The sequence below is a fragment of the Haliotis rubra genome, unplaced genomic scaffold, assembly GCF_003918875.1.
Source record: "Haliotis rubra isolate DU_JTF1 unplaced genomic scaffold, ASM391887v1 Scf44, whole genome shotgun sequence".
NCBI lineage: Eukaryota > Metazoa > Mollusca > Gastropoda > Lepetellida > Haliotidae > Haliotis > Haliotis rubra.
In genome coordinates, this window is record NW_025767124.1 from 2,250,280 (window position 1) to 2,265,529 (window position 15,250).

General features: G+C 40.4%; 1 protein-coding gene across 1 annotated transcript; it reads left to right on the plus strand.

Annotated features, from left to right (window-relative positions):
• Positions 1–507: 507 nt before the first annotated feature.
• On the plus strand, positions 508–15,045 carry LOC124289400 (RNA exonuclease 5-like). Its single transcript, XM_046726022.1, has 13 exons — positions 508–672; positions 1,296–1,459; positions 3,997–4,123; positions 4,494–4,590; positions 6,294–6,484; positions 7,156–7,166; positions 7,403–7,522; positions 7,855–7,993; positions 8,577–8,677; positions 10,019–10,107; positions 10,511–10,699; positions 12,209–12,525; positions 14,600–15,045. Exons 1-13 carry the CDS (start codon positions 508–510, stop codon positions 14,738–14,740), a joined length of 1,851 nt encoding a protein of 616 aa, XP_046581978.1. The 3' UTR covers positions 14,741–15,045.
• Positions 15,046–15,250: the final 205 nt, after the last annotated feature.

Below are 15,250 nucleotides of genomic sequence, written 5' to 3' on the forward strand. Positions count from 1 at the left end.
CACACACACACACACACACACACACACACTCTCTCTCTCTCACTCACACACACACACACACTATGAACGGTCCCTAAACTTGGCTAACAGTGGTGTGAATCTAATTTTAAGGATCATTTCTGTCATGTTAGAATAATGGTTATGGAATAACATAAGTTTTGAAACTGTGTCCTTAGGCATTATATCAGTAGGGTTTGATCATGATATTTTGACTATAATCATGATAATTATGACCTGACTGTTAGACTAAATTATAGTAGATATACACTTTACAATAAATTGCCTTGAGAGTAATGATACTGCTGCTAATGGCTAAAAGTGCACAGAGTGGATGGTTTATGGATATTAGTAAGTGCCTATTACTAGCCTGAATAAAACCGAAATATTGCTAATATGTTTTATTACAACCATACATTTCGCTCCTGCATACATTTTCACTCCTCAAAGACAGTTTGAGCCTAGTGAGCTCCTCCGCAGATTTATTCATGAAAGTATTTCCAGATAAAGATGACTGAAAGTGAGATGCAAGATGGTTCATCGCCTAACAAAGTCACAGAAGGTAGCAGTCTTTCAGATTTAATGGGGAAGAGGAAGCAACTACTTCACAAACTGAAGAAACAAAGATTGAAAGAAAAAAGAAGATTAAGCAAACCAGAAAAGAAAGATACAGCGGTATACTATGACATTTTGTATAAACCCTGTTGTACAGACAATTTCCCAGTCAACTAGATGTTAGCCATTTAGGTCATCCAGTGGTTTAAATGTTATCTTTAAAAAATTGTCTGTCCAGAGCTTATCCATTTTTTTATTCCCTTTCATAAGAAGTATATTCAAGCCTAATAATGAAGCTTTTGATAAGTAAGCAAATGTACTGTAAGTCCCCATGGTCCCTAGTGTGGTGATCTACCTTCAGTTGTTGGCAATCTATGGCCGGTTTTTATATTGTACTGTCATTTTATAGGTAAAATATTTTTTTTAGATTTAATTACTAGTCTTAAATTTATTCCTGTGGTAATCTAGTTGTTTTACTGTCCTTTGTCAACAGGTGTTTTATAATGTAATTGTGTTTATTGTTAATTTATAACTTTTTAAGTCACAATATGGCTGAAATATTGCCGATGTGACTATAAATTTTAACTCACTCACTTTTGATAAGTTCTGTGGTAAACAAGAATTTTGTTCTTGTCCCCATTGTTTGCATAAGTTGTGTTTCTTAGTTTTACATACTTACTTTTAGAACTGCCTTAGAAATTACATCTTCTGAAAGCCTCATACAAAGTTATTGTCTCCTACAGGAATGGCCAGCTCTGTATCTGACACTCAAGGAGTTGCTGGAACAACAAAGAAACAAACACGTGCCCATTAAAGCAGACGAGGAGTTACCTCCCTTGTTTATGTTGGATTTGCAACATTTGTTGACCTTTGCTTTGTTGCCTGACTCATATAAATACTACCCAAGGTATGCAGCTTTATACAAGAACACATGGATTCTCTCTTTGTATCCAATTGTGGTTGGCTTTGTTGCTTCATTAAGATGCCAAAATCTGCTGTGGTAGCCATTGTTAGAAATAAAGTGAGGCCATTGAGGTATTACGCTATTAGTATTATAATAATAATAATGGATTTGTATAACGCCTAGTTTCCACATACAGTGCTCAATGGCGCTGAATCACATTCTGATTATTATTACCCCGGATAACCCAAGCTGCGTGTGAGGCACTAGAAGGTTAATAGTCACATGACATTTTCTGCTGGGTGAACAGAGGCAATTTTGAAAAAATTAAGGTGTGGGGGCAGGACTCAAGTCCTAGAAACTCTCAGCAGAGACCATATAATAGATCTATTATATGGTCTCTGCTCTAAGGAGTCAAGCTGCCAAACACAGTCACCCATCCAACTTCCATGGACTCTCTGCGCTCATCGTTGCTTAACTTCAACTGATCTGTGATCTGAGCCATATGCACAGGACCACACACCACCATAATCAAGGGAGTCCCTTAATCTGTTGTTTGTGACAACAACACTTTTATCTTCATCATACACATTCTTAATCATAAGGGGCGGTGGGGTAGCCTAGTGGTTAAAGCGTTCGCTCGTCACGCCGAAGGCCCGGGTTCGATTCTGCACATGGGTACAATTTGTGAAGCCCATTTCTGGTGACCCCTGCCGTGATATTGCTGGAATATTGCTAAAAATGGCGTAAAACCATACTCAGTCAGTCAGTCTTAATCATAAATGATGGATTGTGCGATGTCAGAATTAATGCATTAATAAGTCGCCATCTATGTATTTTGTTGACTGCCTTGTGACCATCAAATTTGATGGCCACCATGGTCTATCTGTCGAGAGAGCTGAACTCACACTCACTTGTTCGATCCCCTGCCCAATGTTACCAAAATATGTTACCAATGATAATTTCTGTTACCTTGTCTGGTGTCTGGAACATGATAAAAGAGACAAAACAACGACTGTTTGGCTTGGAGTTGGTGTGCTGTGTCTAAGTGGCATGTCCATATTAAACTGCAGCATGGTACCTTGACTGGCCCAGCATAAGTCACGACTAGTACAAGCAAATACATGCACGTACACACACACATACACACACAGGCAAGAGGGCCGCAACATAAGCAATGTAACCTTGAATGCGAGGTTACCCCCCTTTTCATCTCACACCCCCATCAGTTTCTTTGGCTTTACAAGTTTGTTTTAAACATATTTTATTCATGAGAAAAGGATTGGGTACAAGTTTTACAACTTAGAACACCCTCTCCATAGTTTTTACATAGTATTATTTACATTCATTCTACAAAATGGACAGAGAAGAACAGACTGACTGACTGAGTTTGGTTTTACGCCGCTTTTAGCAATATTCCAGCAACATCACGGCGGGGGATACCAGAAATGGGCTTCACACATTGTGCCCATGTGGGGATTCGAACCCGGGTCTTCGGCGTGACGAACCAACGCTTTAACCATTAGGCTACCCCACTGCCCCCGAGAAGAACAGAACGATGGGAAAGAGTGGAACAATTGCAACAATTAAGAAAATCGTTTTGATTGACAAATATATGTTTGAACAATTTTAAATATGTTTTGATTTATGTGAACAGTCAGATCTGCATTGCCATGTAATAGTAACTCATAGTTTATATTCACATTGGTAACACTGCATAAATTAGTCATCATGGTAGTTCTCTCTGTACCGTATATAATTGACAGTCAAATAGGTTAATGATAAGAATTTTCACAAACATTTCCACAAGAACAACTTGGGTTATCTCTTATACCAGCACAGAATAGATCATACTTCAATTGACTACACGTGTAACATAGTTTTGTAAGGATAATATTAGTGATTCTCGGTCCAAAATCAAAGTATTGAGGAGCAGTTTTATGTTTTATAACAATATTAGATTTAAAAGAATTCAATGACACCTTTTTTCTCACTTCAACTGGAAGTTCATTCCACATTCTAATTGTGGATGGAAAATACAAATCATACGAAAATTTTAATCATGAGAAAAGAAGTGAGACATCATCAGAGTTACGAAGATTATAGTTACATTTAGAGGCTATGTTCCCAGGAACAAGATCAATAAGATCAATATGGCTTTACTAGTAACACATTCTTAGAATGACACTTTTCACCTTTTCTTTGGTTGGTTGGTTTGTTGTTTAACGCCCACTCAGCAATATTCCAGCTATATGGCGGCGGTCTGTAAATAATCGAGTCTGGACCAGACAATCTAGTGATCAACATCATGAGCATCGTTCTACACAATTAGGATGCGATGACATGTGTCAACCAAGTCAGCGAGTCTCACCACCCAATCCCGTTAGTCGCCTCTTACGACAAGCATGGGATACTGAAGATCAATTCTAACCCGGATCTTAACAGGTTTTCACCTTTACTACTTCTGATTATTATCAGGTTGGTAAAGCATGTTCAGCAAATGTTGTTTCCACTTCCTGGTTTATCTTGCTTTGTTTCTGCAGATGGTGTAAGTTGGCACGACCAAGGAAGGTGGCATCAGTGGTTGTCATAGTGATAGACCAACTCAGCTCTAACGATCTAGAAGAACACCAAGAGTGCTTTCCCTTTATGAAGAAAACATTTGATATAGTAAGAAAAACTATGGCTGAAGACTTGATTTTGACATTTTATGGATCTACCAAGCTTGAACATGCTTCCTCTTTTTGTTATTAGGTTGATAGTATATACTTTCAACACGTAATTCTCAAATAAATTTTGATGTGTAGTTAGTTTAAATGTAACTGTCTCAAACATCTTTATGTCTGTTTAAAGACCTCAGCTCAGTCCCTCACATTCACACAAGCTCAAGTTACACAGTGATCACTCCTTTTGACCTCTTTTTGTCCTTTAAGAAGAAGTTAGTATCTTAGTGGAATATTAGTTGTATACTTACATGAATAGTAACCTGGGCATAAAAATATTTGCTTAGTTACTTATTGATGTGAATTTGTTTTCTCAGTTTACAGAGATGATCTCCCCCTACCAATATGGCAGCTCAGTAATGGAGGATGTCTTCCATGTCCCCGTCAGCAGGGCCACCATCAAGTCTAAAGCCAGTGAGTTAGTTGTCCTGTGTTATTGTGTCATGTTTACAGCCTGCTCCATCCCGTTATGTTGTTTGTGCTTTAATGAGCTGGATATTTGTGAGACTCAGCTGGTCACCAGTAGTCTGTCTCACAGTCCCTGAATCATATTATTTTCCCTACAGCCTAGCCCTCCCTCAATGCTAAAGCCCTAAATGAAGTCTAGATTTCCCCAGGTTCAGAATCTCTGGTCTCCTTCAATCAAATTATATATATTCGTTAGTGTAGGCCACCAGTACCTCGTGCTTGTCATGGGAGCATACAAAAGTTGGCCCCTGTCAGGATTCTGGGTTAAAACAAGTCCCTGGTAACCTGTACTTACAATCACCCGTGAAGGTCCAGGTTAGAATATTGGTCTTCAGTAACCCATGCTTGTAAGAGGCTGCTAACGGGATCAGGTGGTCAGGCTCGCTGACTTGGTTGACACATGTCATCGGTTCCCAATTGCGCAGATCGATGCTCATGCTGTTGATCACTGGATTGTCTGGTCCAGACTCGATTATATAGACTGGAATATTGCTGAGCACAGCGTAAAACTAAACTCACTCACTCACTCACTTACAAAACAAGGTGTCTGAATCACATGGTCAGATTTTGTGACATGGCTAATTGCCTTGCCTGTCATCTAGCTCTGATTACGTGGGAGGGGCAATGAGGTAGCCAAGTGGTTAAATTGTTTGATTGTCAATCTGGAGACCCAGTTTGATTCCCCACATGGGTTCAATATGTGAAACCCTCTTCTGGTGCTGGAATATTGCTAAAAGCGGGATAGAACTAAATTCACTTACTCACTGATTACTCCGAAAACATCAATGACTCATCTGTCGCCTTGTCCAGACTTAGTTATTTACAGGCTATTGTCAATATGGCTGGAATATACAACAAACAAACACTAGAATTAGGAATGGGTGTCACTTTGAGTAGCCTGGCCATTGCACAACCAGGTCAGGTGAGGTGATATGGGGTTTAACGTCGTGCTTGAGAATATTTCACTCATATGATGACGTGCATGCGTGTGTATGTGTATGTGTATGTGTGGCTGCTTGTACTAGCCCAGACTTAAGCTGGTTTTATAGTGCTAGCCCACTGAGATACCATGCCGCAGTGAAGCATGAATACCCCACTCAGAGACATTATACTGACTCAGAGCTGACCAGTCCTTGTACCCATTAATGCGAAGCCAGTCCTTGTTGTACCCATTAATGCCGGATCGCCAGGCAGGGGACCAACAAGTACCATATTTTAACGCTCCAGCAATTTGGTATGACTTTAAAGTGGTGCAGTGGGGATCCGGTCTCGGGCGACCTTCCACTACACCGGCATGGCGGTCAGCACAACCAGGCGTCCAGCAATGGTTTGTAAGACTTTAAAATGGTGCAGTGGGGTAGCCTAGTGGTTAAAGCGTTCATTTGTCATGCCGAAGACCCGGGGTCGATTCCCCACATGGGTACGATGTTTGAAGCCCATTTCTGGTGTCCCCAGCCATATTGCTGGAATATTGCTAAAAGTGGCATAAAACCATACTCACTGACTCACTCAGTTATTTACAGGGTGCCATGATATTGTCACAGTTTACATCTAGAGTAGAATTGGTTGGTGTGTGCCGTATATGTTATCACTATTTGTAAGGAATATGTATGTATGTGATACCACAACCTTTTTCACTTGATTTTTAGTGAATGACGAGGAGGGAAGAATTAAGTTGAAGAATCATATTGATGGGGTGCACAAGTCCCAGTTGCAGCTGCAGCAATCCCTGGGCATCACAGTACCAGACACGCCTACACCGACGCCGGTGCCAGACTTTGATAGGACCAGCCTGCTCCTAAATCCCATGCAGATGATGCAGGATGGCTACCCCATGCCTGTGAACACACTGAAAGGTCGGCACTGCAGCCTACATTATGAACACTACTAAAATTTTATCTTAAAGGGACTGTTCATAATTTATGGCAAGGGGCTGGGTGGGGGTGAGGTGATGATGATTTTTATGCAGAAGCATGTAACTGACCCCACTTGTATATCATGTACAAAATCAATGACCCCCATCCCCTTCCCCTTATTTTTTTAAGCTTAATTTTTAATATTTTCATGTACAAAATTGATGAGACCCCCCCTCCACCCCTACATCCACAGAACAGAATGGGTGAATCATCATCATAATCATATCACACACACACACACATTATGAATGGTCCCTAAGAAAGTATTGTGCTTTTACCATGCATTGTGACTTTTGTAATAGTATCTCAGTGACAGAGTGACCTTTGCAGGCAGTTTGACTGTTGTACATGTATATCAGAAATAGTCACCTTTGCAGGTATTTTTACCATTGTGATAGTATGTCAATTGTAAAATGACTTTGGCACTGGAATCTCATTGTTTATGCATAACTGAAATATTTTTCATGGGGTGTTATTTTAGCAACCCCACAAGGTTCATGAACATATTTACATATTTCAGATCGATACAAGGATTTCAAGTTCAGCTGTACGAGTTACAAATCTGTGACAAATAAAAGCCCACTATTTGCTATAGATTGTGAAATGGTAAGACTAAACAGATGTACAGTTGTTAGCTTTCTGTCTCAGGTTAAAGTACGATGTGCAAATATTTCTGAAGCTTAGATATCTATATTTGGCTGCCGCTTTATATTGTCAACGGATGCCATATAACAATAATGTCCAGTTTCAAGAAAAAAATTGCATGGGTATTTTGTTACAAGCTTTTTTCAAGGAGATTTGTGTACAGGGATGATGTACCAGTAGTGTGTTGTGACTTTCAGTGTCTCACGACCGCCCAGAGAGAACGAGTTGACAAGAGTATCAGTGATCAATGAGAAGTTAGAGACTGTGTATGACACCTTGGTCAAACCATTCAACAGGATCACAAACTACCTCACCCAGTAAGCATCTGTCAAGAAAACAGCCTCATAGCCATTTTGAACAATTTATATTTGACAAGAACATTGGTAGAAGCGGTTAACCTGAATCTTGTTTTGAACCTTTTTTAAAATGTTATCCAATTTGATCCCCAAGGGTTGGTTTAGATATTTTTTAATCTGTCTTGAAAAACTATATTGATTTTAATATTGAAGCTAATGAATGGAATCCAGAATTTGTCTTAAAGTTGTGAGATTATCTGTCACACAAGTGAAAGAAATGGGCACAAACAAAAATACAATCACATATATATATTGCTGGTAACCATAGTAACTGGTTGCTGTGCTGTGTTTAGATACAGTGGCATCACCAAGAAGATGTTGGTGCCGGTGAAGACTCGGCTGAAGGATGTTCAGAAACATCTGAAGAAACTCCTGCCCTCGGATGCCATTTGGGTGGGGCAGTCACTCAATGGGGATCTTCTTGCACTCAAGGTACACTTTACCCTGGATAAGTATCCAGTTGTAGCCCCACAATTTGCTATTATGCCCCATTATCAAATCGTCCATTTTACCTTCTGGAATATTGCTAAAGCCCAAACTCAGAAGATTTTTTCTTGACCCATGAAGATCCGAGTTAGATTTGGTCTTCAGCAGCCCATGCCTGTCGTAAGAGGTGACTAACAGGATTAGTTGGTAATGCTCACAGACTTGGTTGACGCATGTGATCGTATTCCAACAGCATAGATTGATGCTTATGATGTTGATTACTGGATTGTCTGGTACAGACTTGATTATTTACAGAACATCACCATATAGCTGAGTGTGGTGTTAAACAACAAACAAACAAATAATTTATAATTTTACCAAATTATGCACCAGTCATGACCACAATCAGCAAGACGTTATAACAGTTTGTGTACATAATTGTCATGAACATTCAAGTTATAAAAATAAAATGCCTTCTTTAAAGTTTAAAACAAATTTCCTAATATGTGCATGAAATTATTTCTATGGAAGATGAGCTGCCATGTTGCTGACTGAAGCTGACACGAATCTCCATGGTTACATGTTTCAGATGTTCCACCCCTATGTGATCGATACAAGTGTCATATACAACATGTCTGGCATCAAGTGGAAGAAGACTGGTCTCAAGGTCCTTGCAGCTCACTTCCTCAAGTATGTTCAGTAACCTCAAACTGTCATCGTCACTATTTCACAGTCTTGTCTACATGTCCATCCATCACCATTTCTGGTGTGTTATTGCTGGAATATTGCTATAAGCGGCATGAAACTAAACTGACTCACTCACTCCATCACCCTTGCATACATAGTGTTACTTTCCACATAAGCTCCTACTAACTTGAACAATGTTCCATGGCCTTACTTTCCAGTGAACCCGTGAAGATCCGGGTTAGAATTGGTTTCCAGCAACCCACGCTTGTCATAAGAGGCGACTAGTGGGACTGGCTGGTCAGGCTCGCTGACTTGGTTCACACGTCATCATATCCCGTTCGATGCTCATGATGTTGATCATTGGATTGACAGATCCCAGCAAGCTTATTTACAGACCACTGCCATATAGCTGGAATATTGCTGAGAGGCAGCATTAAACATCAAACAAACAAATAATACTTTCCAGTGAAGGTTCAATTTTGATCGACCCCGACCGCGTGATACCAAAAGACGTTAAAATATGGTACTTGTTGGTCCTTGCCTGGCGCTCGGCATTAATGGGTACAACAAGGACTGGTCGGCTCGGAGTCAGTATACTGTGTCTGAGTGGGGTATTCATGCTTCACTGCGGCATGGTATCTCAGTGAGCTAGCACTATAAAACCAGCTTAAGTCTGGGCTAGTACAAGCTGGAATATTGCACATACACACGCATGCATTAAACATCATATGAGCGAAATATTCTCAAGCACGATGTTAAATCCAATTTCACCTCACCTCACCTCACCTCAATTTTGATCGAAGTCATTGCCTGGTTCTATGGGTGCTCTGACCAACTTGTCCAATGTACCATAGCCTTGTATCTTTCTTCTCTACACATGGAAGGGATTACACATTGTACAGGGCTCTTTGGACATCAATGAGTTGTACTCAGCATCATTTCATTAGCTTACTGCAAACAGACAATTAACAACTGTAACACATAGCCTTATATATATTCGTGGGTGATGGAGAAACGTGGTGTATCCAAATGCAGGGAGGACTGACAACAAAAGGACAAAATCAGCAGGTATTCGAATCAAATGATACTGAAAGTCAAACAGGATGGTTTGTTATATTTTTTAATTCCTTTCTTTGAAAAATCTTTGAGTATTATTAAATAAGTCTGCATTGTAAAGATGCCATACTTCCGATCTGATCGTGAACAGGCCACTGTGGCTGCCATATTATGAAACATTATCAGTAGGTGGTTGGCAGAATTTCAGAGATCTGGAACCTTTTGCTTCATTGTATCATTTATTTCATTATATTGCATCGCAACATCACATCATTTTGTATCATTCAGGCAGGACATACAGGCGGGGGAATCAGGCCACTGCTCGGTGGAAGATGCCCGTGCCGCCATGGAACTCGTCCGGCTTAAACTGCAGAAAGGTCAGGGCTGTTTCAAGTTGAGCTTTCACAAGATTGCCAGAATACTTTTCTTAATTACACTGAGAATTTGAGAACATCAGCATCAATTAGCTGATTAGAAAGTTTGCTGGAGATAAATTCTTGCGGTGTCCATGGCTTTTCATGTAAAGAGGAACTGCATCAGAGTAAATGGTTGCATTGAAATTGACTGAGGCATAAAACACTATTCATTCACCTGGACACTATTCTGGCCAAGGTGTATTTCAGTGCCAACAAGTGTGAAAACAATCAAACTTGGTGTAGGAAGAGATGTTTTCTGTATTAATTCCTCACAGTCATGTACTGGCTACCTAATGAAGCATGATGCTAAACCAACAAAGAATCTTTCACTTTTAATATATGTGCTGGTATACACTGACGACAGGTTTAGATTTCGGGGATGCAACACGGTCTGTGATAGACGCAGCTCCCTCAGCAGATGGAGTGGCCAATGATGTGACTGGAGAGGTGGAGACAGCCACCCAGGTGATGGACAAGAGACGATTGTTCTTCCAACAAAATAAGTCATGCTACAAAAATTTCCTGAGTTTGATTATGGATGACAAGAAGACAGGTAGGTTGTCATTCGTGATGAATATGGCAGGGTAAGTCACGGCACTTCGCGAGACCTTACTACTTCCGGTGACAAACAACGTTTCATACCGTTTCAAATGGTCTCATGGTCCATTGACAGTAAGGAACCGATAATCCTTGCAGGAATAACATTTCTGATCTAACCATTCCCAAATTAGCCAACTATTACGACTGTCAACAGCTGTGACATCCAAGCATGGTTGTACACTTGTAAATACACAACCAGAACTTGTTCTTGAATATAAGCTTGTCACCAGAAATCCGGTACCGGAAGTAAGCTGGGCCCTGTCTTGCATATCGCAAGTTGGTGCACGCAAAGGGAGCCAGGGGCCAGCTTAGTACCGGAAGTAGCACCTCGCGAGACTTACAGGCACTATACCAGTGTTTAAAACTCCCAAAATTACAAGCTAGAAAGCCGGACTGGTAACTTTAAAAAATTAACAGTCCGGATACAAACTTGCCTGTCCGGTTTTCAACAATAAAAAACAAACCATAGCACTAACAGGTAGTGCACCGAGTTTAGGTAAACTGAAAGTACATGTGTTGTGATTGGTTATCGTAACATGAACTGTCCAATCGTAAAGAGTTTAACATAATCATCATAATACCGTAAAGACTTCAAACTGGCGACAAGAGAACCTGTTTGATATAATGAAATATTTACTGTTAGGGTAAAAATATCGCCCAAGCCACCGGACAGGCTACTTTTGAAATTTAACTGTCCGAAATGAAATAGACCGTTCCGGACGGTCGGGCAGGCGGGAATTTTAAACGCTGCCTTTACTTGAAGATACTAGACTGATAAGGCATTTACTCCCATCCTCTACATCTCCAGGGTTCACACGTTTGTAAACCTACACTAATATCAGGACTTATTTCCATGGTTACCAGGATCTCAGATTTCCTGCCATTGAATTTAAAATGGATATACAACATTTGAAGGTTTTAGTTTAATTGTTGTTTAATGCCGCACTCAGCAATATTCCAGCTATATGGCGGGTCTGTGAATAATCCAGTCTGGACCAGACAATCAAGTGATTGAAAGATTTAGTGTTATGCATGCCAAATGTCATCACGAGGCAAACCATTGTTTAATATTTTCACCGTCATCAATAATTCCATTTTATTCATATTCAATAGATACACTTGGAACAATGTTGAAAACCTGGAAAATTTAGATCACGTGTAATTTACAGCTGCAGTCATTGACAAATCGGACATGCTGTCAACATTATGCAGTTTCTTATATTCAAACATATTGTTACTGGTAAATACTTTTTAAAACTGCTGCTCAATATACCGTGACATGAAAAAGAAAGTTGTTTTATATATTTCATGTGGTATTTTCGCTATCCAAAAGTGATGTCATCATGTGAAGTAATTTTTTAAACATAATTGAGAAATTTAAAGGACCATTCCCATTTTTCGCTTTTTATTCAGTCTTGCATCAGTTTTAATATTTACAGTAATCAGTTATTGGCATTTACAGCTACAGTTATTGATAAGTCGGATACGCTGTCAACACACCTGTCAGATGTGTCCGTGTGTTGTTCTGCCGAGACATCGGACAAAGCCAGAACGGTGGCAGCGTCACAGGCAGTACAGAAGCAGGACTTTGTGTGGGTGCAGCTGCATGCACTGAATCATAGGAAGAAAATAGAAACTGCAAACACGGGGGAGGAGAAGGCAATAGCAGAGTCAGGGGAGGAGGAAGAAACAGCAGCATCTGTGGGGAAATCAGAAATTGGAGATTCTGCCAATGAGAAAGAGGAGGAAGGGGAAAAGAAAAGCGAGGACTTGATTAAGGTTAGAAGCAAAACTGAATATGTCAAAATGTTCCAACATTAAGTATGATTTAAGAACTGGTTATTTATACTGCTCAAGTTTTGATAGGGGTAACACTATTATCATTATTCGTATTTCCTCTAAGTGGCAACGATCTTTGACACAGATTAAACTGACTGTGGAAAATATTGTTCAAAGTGGCATCACACCCATCTCACTCAGTCAGAAATTTAACTGTAGGTATCTCAGAGTTACATGGGAGACGATTCAGCCATTACATGACCTCGTTCAGTTTGTAACTGTCCCTATGTTCTGGTCCATTTCGTTGAATGCCTCTGTGGTATGGTGGATATTACGTCTGCTAGGCAAGTCGAGGGCCATGCTTCAATCCCCTGGTCATAATAATAAGGATATTTATATAGCGCGCATATCAAGGCAACTAGTGCATGCTCAAGGCACTGGTATTTTTTCCCTCGATCATTGGATGTCAATCTCAAGGGCACATCGTATTATCAATCTCAACTCCCTGGGGAGTATACAACTCTTGCAGCCACTAGGCGAACCGAGTTATTGTGCCTTTCTCATCCTAACGAGGTGCCCTTTCACAGCTGGGTGGACTGGGACACATAGTCACAGTATTTTGTCCCAGTTTACTGCACGTTGCTGTACCCTCAACTAGGTGTTTGCACGTATTCATACGGCCACCATCTGGTCATATACCAACGGATTCGTGGTTTTTTTTAAGTACACAGGGTTGTGTACTGTACACTAGGGGTTGTGACAACACTGAAAGAGTCTGCACACAAAGTTGACTCCAAGGTTTTTACACCCAGTCACAGGTGGGCTCGATCCCAACACCTCAACCTTGCTGGATTACTAGCCTGGCGCCTTAGCCAGATCGCCCACCACGCAAACCTAAAAGATGTTAAAAATGGTATTTGTTGTTACACTGCCTGGCATTTTTCTATCCACCTCATCAGCTTAATCTGTGTGGGTGTATTTCTGGTTATCGCTCACAATATGTAGATCAGAGGTCGATAATCAGTTATCGTAAACCCTACCATAAATAATAATAATAATAATAATAATGTGTCCATTTATATAGCGCCAAACTCCACACTAGGTATGCTCTCATAGCGCGCTAACAATCAAGGCACAGCACATTATTACCCCGGATAACCCAAGCTGCTTGTTAGGCGCTAGAAGGTTATAGTCATATGACTTTTTTCCACCGGGTACCCATTTTCCTGCTGGGTGAACAGAGACAATTTTGAACAAACTCATTAGCCTAAGGTGAGACCACATGTGTCACATGTGCTTCGTTGTGGGGCAGGACTCAAGTCCTAGAAAATCTCAGAGTCAAGCTGCCAAACACGGCCACCCATCCAAGGACTCTCCGAGCTCGACACTGCTTAACTTCACTGATTTGTGACCTGAGCTTTGAGCACAGGACCACGCGCCACCACATAAACCTCAGTGTCATAATATTGTGCAAACGAAACAGGCACTGACTAATAGTATAATCAAGAGGATCGAGGATATTTACATCAGACACAGGAGTATGTTGTTTTCACTGCAGTTTTACCAGTCAGGAATCGGCATCAGTTGTCTATGTCTTGATTTAACAAACATTTCAATAAGAAACATACTTTCTAAAGTTCAATTTCATGTTTCATTTTTAATGAATATCGATTAGTCTCCTGAACCCAAAGATAATTGCTGACATTAACTAGATGAATTGACTGAGCGATTATCTGCTATCCGAGTGTGGTGTCTATGTTAAGCTGCAGCATGGTACATATCTCCATTGTCTGGCATGCACTATAAGCCTGGCACTAGTCCAGACTAGTACAGGCAAGCACCAATCAGCAATCAATACAACAGCAATATCACAGCAGGGGATACCAGAAATGGGCTTCACATATTGTGCCCATGTGAAGAATCGAACCTGGGTCATCAGCGTGATGAGCAAACGCCTTAACCACTAGGCTACCCCACCACCCCTTATACAAATTGAATGATGCTACTCATGTCACCTCCATTTACTAATACACTAAGTGTTGCTCGTTTTCATCAGATTGAAACTCATGTTTTCAGATATATGAAGAGAATAGACAAAAGAGTGAAGAGGATTGCAAAGAACGTTCGACCAAAGTCCTTGGTGTGTGTGGTGTTGTCAGGGCAACCAAGTAAGAAGGGGATTCACAATGCAGGAGTGCTTCTGAATATCATGTGACACTTATGCAGCGTATCCCTCAAACTACTCTCAGGATCATGTTATTGCTTCTGTTTGAAAATTATTGTTGACCAGCGAGTGGATGTCACAAGGAGTGATCGGTCAGCGGTGACCATTCAATAACCAGGGCCCATTCCACAAAGGGATCTTAGCACTAAGGTGACTATGACTCCTATACTTTAACTAACATTATCTTAGAACTTTGTGGAACCGGTCCCAGGTCAACCAGTGCTGGTTCATGTTGCTGTCTTCAATCATGACATCTTCACAGCTCCATGTACAGAAAATAAAGCAAATACATTGTTTATTTTGTTTTTCTTGTAATTTCTATCTCTTTATGTATCTAAAAGGAAACTTATTTGGAGATAGACATGCTAAAATATAACCTAAACGGATTTTGCACAGAAAATGCAGCATGAGGTTAAAATTATTTCATGATGAAAACCATTATCTATGTTTATACTTCTGTATGTGCACATACAATAGGGCACCTGAGGGCCCCCATTAACA